General features: G+C 39.9%; 1 protein-coding gene across 2 annotated transcripts in view; it reads left to right on the top strand.

Moving 5' to 3' along the window:
- fzr1a (fizzy/cell division cycle 20 related 1a) overlaps positions 1 to 4,578 on the top strand; it is a 67,218-nt gene extending 62,640 nt beyond the window's left edge. For both annotated transcript variants that reach the window (XM_068016374.1, XM_068016375.1), the window contains exon 14: positions 2,176 to 4,578. In XM_068016374.1, the coding sequence (XP_067872475.1) occupies positions 2,176 to 2,217 (42 nt within the window). In that variant the 3' untranslated portion in view covers positions 2,218 to 4,578. The remainder of the gene's footprint in view (positions 1 to 2,175) is intronic.
- The last annotated feature ends 10,008 nt before the right edge of the window (positions 4,579 to 14,586 follow it).

The following is a 14,586-nucleotide window of genomic DNA, read 5'->3' as shown; positions in this document are numbered from 1 at the left end:
AAACTGCGCAAAGTGCAGAGTTCACCCTTCCCCTGCCCACCACTACAATAAAATTGCAGAGTCCCTTCACTACACTGCAAATGATGAGTTCCCCACTTCCCCACCTCAGTGGCGCCAGCTTTCCCTGGACAGGAAAGTGAAGGCACATGAGTGCCACCCGTGGCACTGAAAATCCAGAACCGCAGGTTAGATCGCAGAGGATTCAATTTAAATGAATGCGCGCAGGTAATATCAATATTTAAAGCATGGTTCCACAGCAGAGCGATGGAGGGCCCACCATGGAGCTTCCCCGCCACTGGGACGATCAGGCCCAGCAATCACATCATCGGGCTCCATGATGGGCTGCTGCCACTCCAATCTTCTGGCACCCCTTCCACCCCCCCAGCCACGAAGCCCGATGTTGGGAGCTAAACAAAATTCAGCTCAAAGTGTTGGTCCCATTTAGATTCACATTAAATGAGTAAAACAAAAATAAGGGGCTGAATTTTACGAGCGCAGCGGCGCGCTTTGAAGATGGCAGTCCGCCCATGTGGATCACTCGTCACTGAGCCCCTGCTATATTACGCACGGTGGCTCAGTAGCATGGAGCAAGTGGAACGCCTGCCCCCGATGACATGAAGTGGGAGGCGGGTGCTCCAGCAACAGCGTCCGGCGCCAGTGCCCTTTTTAAAGAGCTTCAATCCTTACTGGTAATGTTATTTTTTTTAAAGGTCCCGCTGAAATAAACATGGAAATCCCACTGACTGCACAATTCATAGAATGAGAGCAAAATACTGCAGATGCTGGAACTCTGAAATAAGAACAGAAAGTGCCGGAAATACTCAGCAGGTCTGGCGGCATCTGTGGAGAGCGAAACAGAGTTAATGTTCAAGTTTGCAACCCTTCATCAGAACTGAAGAAAGGTCACAGACCTGAAACGTTAACTCTGTTTCTTTCTCCACAGATGCTGCCAGACTGCTGAATTTTTTAAGCACTTGCTGTTCTCAATACATAAAATGATCTGTGCTCCCAAAAAAGACCTTGTGCTTTGCCGAACTTTCACCACCCCCCCCCCTCCCCCCCCCACACTTCACTTTTTGATCCTTAACCCCTTCCCACCATCCCCACGACCAATTGGTTTTCACTGCTTTCCTCTCCCCACCCTGAAAATTTCACTCCTTTTCCCTCTCCACCAGTGTCACGCCTCGGATCTCCAGATGGTGATCCGAAGGCACAGGAGTTCCGGCCACCAGCCGGAATATCAGAGTGGGGTGGCAGTCAGATCAACTTAAGTTAATTTGCATTTATTTAAATTGATTTCACTATATAAATGAAGGCCCTGCAGCAGAGCGGCGGAGGGGCAGCACCTAGGCCTCGTCGCCGCAGGTAAGATGCAACGGGCCCTTCCTAGCATTGGGGGTCGTGGCGGGCCTCTCCCGGAAGAATTTTCCAGGCCACGCCCCCCCGATGTCGGAGGGCTGGTAAAATTCAGCCCACATGTTTAATTGTATAACTGATTAATTTTTATAAAGAAAAGATATTTCTGTTGCATCACTGGAATCCATGGAATTTTTTTTATAACACTGGAGTGGGGAGTGGGGGAAGCCTCAGCAGCAAAAAGGTTGAGAACCTCTTCTATAAATCACATTATTTCTGACCTTGCGCACAGTCAAAAAGAATCCAACTAAACAATGTCGTAGTTGGGCACTTCTCAACTGCTTTCAAACTGGGCAAGGAAACTGCCACATATCTTCACCTTTGGAGTCTTCATGTCAACAAATGGCCTGGTGGACAAATACAAACCATGGCGCATGTTGTTGAATCATGTCAACTAACTAAACTGACTGGTCGGCCAGGTGCTTTGCATGCTGGTGATGACAATTCTCTTTTAAAAAAAAAAAAAAAATTTTACTGAAATTATATCCTGAATCTGCAAATGTCTCATCATAAAATGGAATTTGTGTGATTGTGAGAGAAAAGGCAGAAAGGGAAGATATGATGCTCTGAAATAGCACAATGCTTTACACTAAACAAATACTTCATATGCTCATAACAATTGTTCTACAAAGAACTACACATCTTAGGCATACCGAATATTGGGCCAATGGAGAACTAATATGAAATAAATAAAACTTTTTGGAAATTTATTTTTTTATGAATATGGAAACTTACATTTTCTTTTGAATTGATTTACAGGAATCAATATCTGTTCTGAATCTCTTCACGAGGATACGATAATGATTGAAGAAATAATGTGTTAAATAGGGAAAGTGCCACCTATCCCGTAAATATACAAGAAACTGTTTCATCATGCTGGTACTGATTTTTTTTTCATTTGGATGGATCTTAGAGGACATTTTGAAGGATTTTGCTGCTCATTCCAAACAGCTTGAATTTTTTAAAAGTATGTTTTCAATTATGTTTGTTTACAAAGAACTGTTTGAAAAGACTGCCAAAGGCTTTGAATTAAGGTCTAGTTAAGTGCTGATATTCTAATTTTCTTGTACAGTTTAAATAAAAAGCCAGCTACTTTTCACTGTCAGATAAAAATGGAGATGTACATTTTATTTAGTGCTACCTGTAAATATTTTTCTGTTCGTATAGGAAAATGTACATTGAATATAAAGTTCTGTAGCAATGCAGTGATAATGCCAAACAAAGCTTGATTATGGAGATGAACATAATGTTTTAAAAAAACCCTGAATATTAGGCTTTCCTGTGTGCCTATAATATATATATATAATTTTGTAACTGTGGATTACAAGAATTTTCAAAATATTAAGCAGGAAGATTACTTCCATTAAGTATTTTGTTATTAAAATGTCTGGCTTCAGTAGGTTAACATCATGTTGAACTGCACAAAATAGTAATATTTTAATTAAAATTATGAATTGGCTAAAATTACAATACTAAATGTAAAAATCCAATGAAGCATAAACCTCAATGTTTTGGATAGATTAAAAGGTCTTGCTGCTTATAATATTGAAAATGCTTTTGTCTCGAACTATACAAATATTGATGGAAAAGCACTTGAATTTTTTAACCTTTTAGTGGCAACCATTACCAAGACTGTTAGTTTTTGTACACCTTCTGTTATTTTATACCATCTGTGATCTTTAGTTCAGCTGTAAAACTGCTTTCATTGTTCTGAGTGAGTGCCTTTCAAGTTGTCTGTATTTGTGAACGAATGTTCTGATGCCCAACGGAAGTGAGTAAAGCTATCGAAAATGTTAAAAATGGTGTTGCGCAATGTGATTGTTGAAGTTTAATATCTGCACCAGGATAACATGATTTGACAACTCTGCAAGTTTGTTGGTGTACAAGTATTTGTTCGTGTTTTTCAAAACAAAATGCACAGTGACGCTGAAAGTCATGTGTTCTAATTAAAACTAGGAAAATACAAATATTTGCTACTGTATATTATGGATAGCTTCCACAAGTATATTTCTATAATGCTTCATTCATGTTCTTTAAAATAATTCAGGACCTTTGCATTAATTATGAACTGGAAATTTAGATGGACCCTGCAGAGAAACTTTTGTCACTTTCTTTGCTTTATGTCAGATTACACTAAGAGGAGACTAGGTATTAGAGTGGGTCATAGAAAATAATGTGTCTATCTCCTGCGCTCAAATCTAACTTCAACAGGATAAAACATCTTCCCTTTGATTTGAGAAGTCTAAATGCATTTGGTATTGATTTTGTTTCCAGTGGTCACGATTGCACAGGTTAAAGTTTAGAATTTAGAAAACTTCTGGAAATTACTTGCAGTTTATCAGAATAGATGGTGAGGTACATTAGGTTGATGAAGTGCTTCTCAATTTGGATTTTCATCTATTTGAGCCAATGTAGGAGGAGCATTACTTTACAGCTGACCTCTGGACTCTTAGAACTGTTGCTGGACATAAAAATGAATAATGTTCCCTTCGTTACCATTGTCATTCCCCTTATTTTTGACCATGGTGAATTTTACTGCTACCTGATATTGGTTATAGTGTAGTGATTTTTATCTTCACAGATGAATGGCTTTCATTTTTTATGTTTTGTTCCCATTTTATAAATTACAGAAGTCACCCTTTGGGGAGAAAAGAGAAATACTGTTAAAAATGGAAGGATTACTTAATGCCAGTAATAATACATGTTTTACTGTGTGTCAGTTGTCACACTGCAGGATTTCAGTGATGCATGTCATATTTGTCTCATCATAAAGCATACCGTCCCTTAGCTGGCATGCTGGATTTACAAAGGTATGTAATACTGCTGTAAATGTGTGGTATACAGTGAGACATGAGCGGGTTTGAGTGCTGTTTCTAATAAATGCTTCACAGCTCTGTAATACTGCTGACTAACTAGAATCCCAGTATCTGCCTGTTTACTATTTGCCAAATTAATATCTGTGCAGAATATCCAAGAATTTATAACAAGTTATGTACTCAAATGTATGTATTGATTTGTGAGCTGTTGCAAAAAGATGTTTAACGTATTGAATATTAGTATATTAAAGTTATACAGCTATTGAAAGCAAAACCTAAGAGGCATTAAACATAAAGACCTATCATTGATGTGTTTTATTTGAAAGAATAAAGCTCTGAATAGTGATTCTGTATATTTTTTGAGCGTTAAAGCATTGTGCCACTGATTAAATAATTATTTGATCTACTTGCAGCTCATTTTTAAAACAGAAGATTATTGCAGTAATGTAGCGAGTGAGAACATTTTCAAAAAAAGGTCAAAAGCACTTTGAGTTGCCCAGTTCCCAGAATTTCATGCCCTCCCCCCACCAAAAAAGAGAACGGGATGGTGGCTGGGGGCGTGTAAATTGGAGGGGGGGCCTTCCCGACCCGCTCCCGCCTCCGCCGCCGTTTTACATGGCCAGTTAACGGCCACTTAAGGACCTCTGCCCGGCACCAGAGATTTTTACCGTTGGCAAGCGGGTGGTCCAAGCCTGAGAAAAGCTGCCTGATAAAAGTACGCAGCTTTCTGACGGCCTGGGCAGGCCCTCCTAATCAGGCACCCTGTGCCCGACAGAGGGCCACCCCCATGCCCAACCACCCCCAACGCCCAATAGGTGACCCCCCGCCGCCCCAGTTACCCCTGGCGAGGCCCCAAAAACTTGCGCTGTCCCGCGGCCATCCTTCCTCCTCCTCTTGAAGCTGGGTGCAGTACCAACAATGGCGACCGGTCCCAATAGCGCTGCTGGGACTAAGAGCTGCCAGCACACTGACAGGGCAGCTCAACTAGACGGGACTTCCTGTCTCAATGAGGGGACTGTAAAATGCAGTCTGGATGCCCCAGGCCCAGCGGAGGCGGGATCGCCACAGACATTTCGGTCGGTAGACGGCTCCCGTCCAACGAGAGTAAAATTCCAGCCAGAGTTTCCACAGAGCAGAACAAGATGCATCCCCAGAGCCAGCAAAGGAAAATCAAAATGAAAAGAAAAAATGGGGGAGAAGAACTACACTGCAAATACTGATGCTTATAATCAAGTTCACTGTGTGAAACTCGCACACAAACTATCTGACACAAAAACAAGTGACCTGAATGGGACAGCTGCTGCTATACACATCTTTTAAGGGGCAAAGTGTAGCTAATAACAAATGCTTCATTCTTTGCTTTTTTTTTAAAACTAGCTTTTAATCTGAGTATCATCTTCAGACTTATATTCCTTAACTTTTGTATTTTCCTTTTAAAGAGGGGAGACTGAACACCAATGATCCAATTCTAATCTGTCCTGGAGGAATATGTCAAAGTAATCCTTAATATATACAGACACTTTTTATAGGTATGGTATAATGCTTCTGTGATTTTTTTTTTGAAGCATCAACATTACCTTTAAACATACTTGTGAAATTCCTGACCAACTAATGAAAACAAAAATTAGTACGATACTAAATAATGCAATTTTTTCAGCCATGCTTAAAATATAGTCATTCTGCTGAGTAATACTTAGCTGTTTCAAAAAAAAGTGAAAGAGAAAATGCAAAAGAGCCTTTTATAGCAAGCCGGTCATCCCTCAAATGAATTGGGCAGCTTTAAATTAAGAGGACCAGATTGTCACTCCATTAAAAGTGATGTGAAGTGAAACAATATTAACTTTAAAGAAAAGTTGCCTCCATTTAGTCACCTGTTCCTGTATCAGATGTTTTATTTTTGCTACAGAGCCAATCGTTTGCAGATCTGCACGGTGCTGCATCTACTGGTTTTTCTTTCTCTGCTTCACTGTTTATATTCAATGTCTTCCCCACCTGCCCCGATAAAATGACCAAGATCAGGTATATCAGGTATTTATTATGTGGAAAGAAGGTTGAATTTATATTTTACCATTCCCTGGTGCAGCTCTTGGGAGCATTCTATTTGCTTATCTCTTCAGCTGGACAGTGGACCATAGCTCAAGGAATCTTAAAAAGGAAGGAACTTATTAAATTTTAAAAAGAGCAATGTTTATGAAATCTGGAATCTACTCCACGCTCAGAAAATAACTACTATGTAATAGCATAAAGGTGGGGTTTACTCATGGACAAAAGCTGACGTGCTGTAAATCTAGGTTGTATGTAGCTTTTTGTGCTGTTTTACACAAGGTTTTTCAATAAATCAAAGTAACTTTCATGTAGAATCTCAGAATTCATGCTCATAGTAATATTTCTATACATTTGCTTTGGGCAAAGAAACATATTACTGGACACTAGAACAAGTCGGCAACCATTTTTCTTACCTGCAGAGACCTTTTTTCAAAAAAAAATTGCTTAAAATAAAAATTATTGGGAGCTGCAAGATGGAAAAAAATAAAGAATGGAGGAAATCCATAACTAACTAAAGAGGAAAATATTTATCAAGAATCTAAAGAGCATGATGCATATAGGTCAGGCAAAAATCCAGTTATGTACCAGGAATAGGTAAAAACCATTATTTTCGTTTTCAAAGTTGAATCTTGATGCTACCCAAATCTTAAATTTTGCCTTTGGCTTTATCAACTTTTTCTTCCTTCTAGGTGGATATTTTTCGGCAAAACTTTGAGCTTTGCTAATTCACTGCAGTGAGTTTAACTGCACTATATTATTTGAATGATGAATTTTAAAATTTATTGATGTAAGGTCTGTGGAAAAAAAATTATGGATTACAGTTAAACCAGATCTTGGATTAATTAATGCAATAATGACGTGAACCGGTAGAAAGTCTTCCTTCAGCTGCTGGGATGGATTGACTTGCACATGTGGGTAAGAAAGAATGAGTCTTCTAAAATACTGCTAATTTTTCTGTTTCAAAATGCAGTTGTAAAATAGCTGAATAGGAGCAGAAACATCGGATCACTAAATGTTACTGCACCTTTACAGATTTGTAATACAAACATCATTAAACGGGAGTCACAAATGAGATGTTAAAGAACCGCGAACACTAGTGAAGTTTTACCCATGTAATTTGAAAGGCTAAAGGTTTTTTTTTGTGTTCTCTCATTTAATGTTAGAAATGCCAGTGCTTGGGGTAGGAAGAGGCAGGTAAAACTTGATCCATTTTTTGCACCCAGTCTTCGAGTTTCAAGTCCAAGTTTTCAAGTTAAATGTAGAGTAAATGTCTGTCAGCATACTTTGTAATGTGCTTTCCAGTGACGCAGTCGTATGCATTAAAAGGGAAATACATTCAACCTTATTGCTTTATAATCCTTAAATCTATATAATTAAAAATCTTGTGTCTCACCATAGGACTATAGGTAAGTATTATTAATATCACACTGGCAAAGCATCACAATAAGGGATGTCTATTCCACTCATCTGCCTTTAATAGCTACTATCTTAAATGTGCTGATTCTCTCAAATGTACATAAATATGAAAAACTAGCAATCACCAGCCACCAACTAAACAAACAACCAAATTACTCTTTTTAAAATTACAAGTAGGAACCAGTGACTGGCACATGACTGCTGGTACAAAGCAGTACTCAGCAAAGACTCTGACTTTTTAAGTGGACTGAATTTTCTTATTAAGTTCTGCCAATTTAAAATTGGTGACTTTCCTCCTCCAACTATTAAAATTTGGTCAATAAGAAGGCATACAGGACGAGGACCTGAGGCTTCACTGTGGACAGATGAAGTCAAATGATGAGGAAAGCTGAAGATGAAAAATTCAGCTGATTAAAACCGTTATTGAAGAGTATGTATGGAGAAAATTGTTCTTGCCTTTACAGGGCTAATTCAGCAAATAACTGACACGACCAGATGAAAGTGAGTAAAGAATATTGTTGCAGTATGATTTCTAATATTTGTTCATACCAGAACTTCCAAATTACTTGCATTCCATAAGCGGCAGCCATGTTCTATAATGTTTTCGTTCTTGTACATATTTCAGAATTGTGAATTTATTTTATTTAAATATTTTTTCACGTTTGCCATGTTTACTTTGATTTAAAATATTTTTTGAATCGTTTAAGAGTGCAGTACCATTTGTCCAAAGAAACGGGAGTAGATTAAATTCACTGAAATTTAGAAGGAATATTGTTTAACTTGGCAAGGAGTAACAGCTGTTGCAATTCAAAAAAAGGTACTGGTACAATTTACACATAGTTAAAATGTAACATGTACTTGTTAGCTTGCTTCAGTTGGTAACACTGGAGTCAGCAGGTTGTGGGTTCTGAAGCCTAACATGAACACAATTTGGGTTGGCATTCTAGTGTAGTAGTGATTGTGTCGCAGAAGGAGACCATTCGGCCCATTGAGTCCATGTTGGCTCTCTAGAACAGTCCAGTCAGTCTAATTCCCCCCGCTCTCTCCCCATAGCCCTACAAGTTTATTTCCTTCAAGTGCCTATCCAATTTCCTCTTGAAATCATTGTCTCTGCTTCCACCACCCTCATAGGCAGCGAGTTCCAGGTCATTACCACTCACTGTAGTTTTTATTTTAACGTTCTTCCTCACCCCCACTGTAGCTCTTGCCCAAAACCTTAAATCTGTGTTGACTAGTCCTTGTACCATCAACTAATGGGAAAAGCTTTTTTTTTTGTCTATCTTTTCTAAACCTTTCATAATTTTGTACACCTCTATCAGATCTCCCCTCAATCTCCTTTGCTCCAAAGAGAACCACCCCAGCTTCTCCAAACTAACCTTGCCCTTGCCATCTCTGGAACCAATCTGGTAAATTTCCTCTGCATCCTCTCAAGGTCCTTCACATCCTTCCTAAAATGTGGTGACCAGAACATAATGCAGTACTCTAGTTGGGGCCTAACCAGAGCTTTATTAAGGTTCAGCATAACTTCCTGGCTTTTGTACTCAATACCTACTCCCTCAATATGTCCTGCCACCTTCAAGGATATATGCACATGAACCTCCAGGTCCCACTGTCCCTGCACATGCTTAAGAACTTTGCCATTAAGTCTATATTGCTCTTCCCAATCCCTTCTGCCAAAATGCATCACCTCTCTGTATTAAATTCCATCTGCCACTTTTCTGCCCATTCTGCTAGCCTATCTATGTTCTCTTGCAGTTGACTGGTACCATCCTCACTGTTTGCAACACCTCCAAGTTTGGTATCGCCAGCAAATTTTGAAATTTTACTCTATTCCAATATCCAAGTCATTTATATATATTATGCATACGCAGTGGTCCGAGCACTAACCCTGAGAGAACACCACCGTCTACCATCCTCCAGCCTGCAAAATAACCATTTACCACAACTCACTATTTTCTGCCCTTGAGCCAATATTTTAATGCAACCTGACACTGATCCACCTATTCCATGAGCCTCAATTTTGTTAACCAGCCTTTTATGTGGTACTTTGTCAAACACTTTCTTAAAATCCATATAGACACATCCACTGCTTCCCTTTATCAACTTTCTCTGTTATTTAATCAAAAAATTCAATTAATCGAGCATGATCTGCCTTATTAGAAATATGTGCTGGTTCTCCTTAATTAACCTCTCCAAGTGCTTGTTAATTCTTCTCCTGATTATTGTTTCTAAAATCTTACCCACCATTGATGTTAAACTGACCAGCCTGTAGTTACTCGGAATTTTCTTACACCCTTTCTTGAATATGGGTGTCACATTTGCTACCCTCTAATCCTTGGGCATTTCCCCTATATCTAGTAAACACCAATGCAAAGTTATCAAGTATTCTAGCCTTGCCTCTCAGCATATATCAGCTTCCTTGTTCCTAATAGGCCCCACCCCAAGTCTTGTTACCTGCTTACGACTTTTGAGTTCCCTTTTATGTTAACTCATTCTATTCTCTCATTCCCTCTTTGCTGGTCTTACTTTCCTCTTCACTTCCCTTCCCAACTTATTGTATTTGGCCTTGTTCTTGCTTGCAGAATTTACCTGACATGCATCATACACCCTCTTTTTTGTTTCATTGTACTCCCTATCTCTCTTGTCTTCCAAGGAGCCCTGGTTCTGGTTCCCCTGCCTCTCCCTCTTGTTGGAATGTACCTAGCCCTCACCTGAAACATCTTTTAAAGAGCATACATTGTTCCATTACAGTTTTTCCTGTCTATCTTTAGTTCCATTTTAACATGGTTCGATCCCCTCTCATCCCATTTAGTCCTCTTCCAATTTAGAAGTTCTACCGTAGATTTTTCCTTACTCTTCATTACTAATCTAAACCTTATGATTTGATACTCTTTCCCAAGTGTTACCCCACAAACACTTGGTCCATTTGGCCTACCTCATTCCCTAGCATCAGAACCAGCAATATCTCCTTCCTAGTTAAACCGAGAATATACTGGACAAGGAGGTTCTTCTGAACACTTCTCAAAAGTTCTTCCTCCTCTTTACCCATTGCTCTACCATTATCCCAATTGATACTTTGGTAATTAACATCCCCCAGTACCACCACTCTGTAGTTCTTACGCAGTGGTTAGCACTGCAGCCTCACAGCTCTAGGGACCTGGGTTCGATTCTGGGTACTGCCTGTGCGGAGTTTGCAAGTTCTCCCTGTGTCTGCGTGGGTTTCCTCTGGGTGCTCCGGTTTCCTCCCACAGCCAAAGACTTGCAGGTGATAGGTAAATTGGCCATTATAAATTCCCCCTAGTGTAGGTAGGGAATATGGGATTACTGTAGGGTTAGTATAAATGGGTGGTTGTTGGTCGGCACAGACTCGGTGGGCCGAAGGGCCTGTTTCAGTGCTGTATCTCTAAATAAATAATAAATAATCTCTGATTTCCCTGTACATTTGCTCCTTTATCTCTCTCACTATTTGGAAGCCTATAGAAACCCCCAGAAGTGTGATCATATCCTGTTTGCTTCTCAACTCTAACAAAATGGATTCAGTCCTTGGCCCCTGAAAGAACATCCTCTCTAACACCTGCAATATCTTCCCTGATCAGTACTAACACCCTACCTCCCTTTTTCCTCCTTATCTTTTCTGAACACTTTGTATCCATGAATATTAAGCTCCCAGTCCTCACCATTTTAAAGCTACATTTCCATTATTGCCACCACGTCATATTCCCACATGGCTATTGGTGCTTGTAGCTCACCAACCTTATTCACCACACTTGGTGCATTTCAATGCATCACGCAGAAAACAGCAAAACAAGGATCATGCATCAGGTCCCAATACATCCAACACTGTCCATCCAAACAGGGATCATGCAGTACTTAAACAAATTGGGAGTGTAGGGTGATTGTACATCCAACAAATATAGTACCAATCACCAGCTCAAATGAATGTAAAAGAGCCCATGACACTTCAACAAAGGCATGGAGTTCTGGCGAACTGACCAACATTCTTTCCTAACCAACAACAAAACAGATTATCTGGCCATTTATTAATTTTATGTTCAAGAGGAAGTCCATCAACATTCTTAAGTTTCAAAACCAAGTCACAAATCAGACGAAAGGCAGGAATTTAACTGGCTGAAACTGTGCAGGTTACCAGCATTGGTAAGCTTCATTTTGTCTCTGTTTACAATGGAAGCTCACCATCTTGCAGTTGAAGGACCTACACCAGGTTCCAGCAGCATCTAACATTCCTAATTCTCATCCTTTAATGACTTGCAGGTTTGTCTGGAGAGGAGTGAAAAGAATCTCTGCCACCAACTGATTTTTGGAAAGTGCAGGATCCTACCCTTTCTTCATTGAGACAAAATGGCATGTTAATCCAGAATAACAAACTGAATTTGATAAAGGCAGAATCTTTTACAAATTTTGTGCCTGCGCTATATGTTTCCTTAGATTCAGCATCACTGGCCTTTTAAGATCTGGAGTTTACCTTTATTGCCCAATATCCAGTCATACAATAGTGCCATCTGTGAGTCATAACAATGAAAACTATGTGAACTGTATACTGTAATTTTGTATGTGGCACCATGGGTTACCCCATCCACTGAAAGATAGACTAATTGTTATGACCTCAGTAGAAACCGCTAGCTTTAAAACAAGAGATGTGAACTTCCCAGTGACTGATTAAAGAATCTCACAAGATTTTATGTTTTAAGACTTATTATAACTAAATTAAAAATTAACATTAACTAAACAGTACTTAGTAGGTAGCTAATACACTAAATTACAGAGAAAGGTATTTCCCTTTAACTTAACACTTGGAAACCTCACACCACATTTATATGTTGCACAATGTTCTCATCAAAAAGGTACCCCGACAGTTAAAAGTCCCAAACTGTTCCCAGCTGCAACGGGTTGGATCTCCCAATGTCCTTCTCAAATCCAACGTCCTCTTCGCTCACTACTTCTGAGCACATTGGACTGGACTTCCGTTTATAAGGTAATCTGTGGTGACCCTGTTCGTCTTTTCTCCTCCGCAATCCTCAAGCCTTCAAATCTGGTTCACTCTCTCTCTCTATAGACTGCGCAGCTGACTGCTGGTCTTCGTTTCTTCCTTTCAGCCCCCAGACCTAGGAAAATCCTCTTGAATTTATCCAAATCAAAAATCAATAGTTATTTGCCTTTGACAATTCTCATAGACTATTAGCCTGACCATAGCAAAACCACCTGGCCGCCTTTTGTTTCCAGGTGTTAACAATTGCAACTCAAAGAGCCTTTGACTCCCTGTTTACAATCAGAGAGTCTGGGAGAGCGAAAGCCATTGTCCTTTAGGTGTTACAACCTTCCACCCAGCTTTCAAAAGGGTCTTAGATCTGGGTTCCTTGTTCTTGTGGTAACCAAGCCCCTTGGCTTGTCTCTGGGCAGATTTTGTATGAGGTCTCGCGTTTCCTCAATATCCATTTTACACTGCAATAAAGATCACAGTTTTTATAACATAACCATACTACAAAGTCCAGTGTTCATAACACTAATACTAATAAATTATAAATCTTTTTTTTTATAAATACTGTTATGACCAAGGCAGGAGTAATGCACTGTTAATTCAGTCCCACTACTCCACAGGTCATAGCATATTGGTAAAGTTTCTCACCTACCGGAAAATAGCCAAATTAATCACCCCCAGAATAAAGCACACCAAACCAGGTTTCTTTAAACAACAACAAAATTAACTATTAATAAACTAAGTCTTAAACAATAATAACTCTATGTGAAGGGATTCTTTTCAAACAACTTATTCTTCCGAACCCTTATACACACACACACACATGCCTTTTTAAAAAAAGGGTTAACTGGTTTTAAAAGGATATTTTGCATTACAACTGTTCCTTAGGAATAATAAAATAATTAGGTTGTCACGTTCTGGTAGGATATTTCTGGGTCGGTGAGATGTCCTGGAATCGAATAGTCTGATGTCACTCGAAGTCTCTTCAGGCGCAGTTGATGAACAGTCTGTGCTGGGTAGGCGTTCATGGCACTTCATCTGCAGCAGGCATCACATCTTTCAGAAAAGGGTGTAGCAACAGGTGTGCTTGGGGTTTGAAATAGCAGTGTAGCAATAGAAGCTTTATTGAGTTTTCAGGATCTCTCAAAACATAAGACAACAGGGATCACTCCTGAGGCAGAGATTTTTAGAGACTGGAGGCAATGGAATCTGCTACCTTTTTAAAATGCAGGGCTTTCTCTTAGCAAAGGAGCCTTTATAGAACATTACAGCGCAGTACAGGCCCTTCGGCCCTCGATGTTGCGCCGACCTGTGAAACCATCTGACCTACACTATTCCATTTTCATCCATATGTCTATCCAATGACCACTTAAATGCCCTTAAAGTTGGCGAGTCTACTACTGTTGCAGGCAGGGCGTTCCACGCCCCTACTACTCTCTGAGTAAAGAAACTACCTCTGACATCTGTCCTATATCTATCACCCCTCAACTTAAAGCTATGTCCCCTCGTGTTTGCCATCACCATCCAAGGAAAAAGACTCTCACTATCCACCCTATCTAACCCTCTGATTATCTTATCTGTCTCTATTAAGTCACCTCTCCTCCTCCTTCTCTCCAACGAAAACAACCTCGTCCCTCAGCCTTTCCTCGTAAGACCTTCCCTCCATACCAGGCAACATCCTAGTAAATCTCCTCTGCACCCTTTCCAAAGCTTCCACATCCTTCCTATAATGCGGTGACCAGAACTGCACGCAATACTCCAGGTGCGGTCTCACCAGAGTTTTGTACAGCTGCAGCATGACCTCGTGGCTCCGAAACTCGATCCCCCTACTAATAAAAGCTAACACACCATATGCCTTCTTAACAGCCCTATTAACCTGGGTGGCAACTTTCAGGG

This window comes from Heterodontus francisci, chromosome 36 (assembly GCF_036365525.1).
Source record: "Heterodontus francisci isolate sHetFra1 chromosome 36, sHetFra1.hap1, whole genome shotgun sequence".
Taxonomy (NCBI): Eukaryota; Metazoa; Chordata; class Chondrichthyes; order Heterodontiformes; family Heterodontidae; genus Heterodontus; species Heterodontus francisci.
Note: the sequence above shows the minus strand (reverse complement) of the source record. Positions and strands in the feature narration are given on the sequence as shown.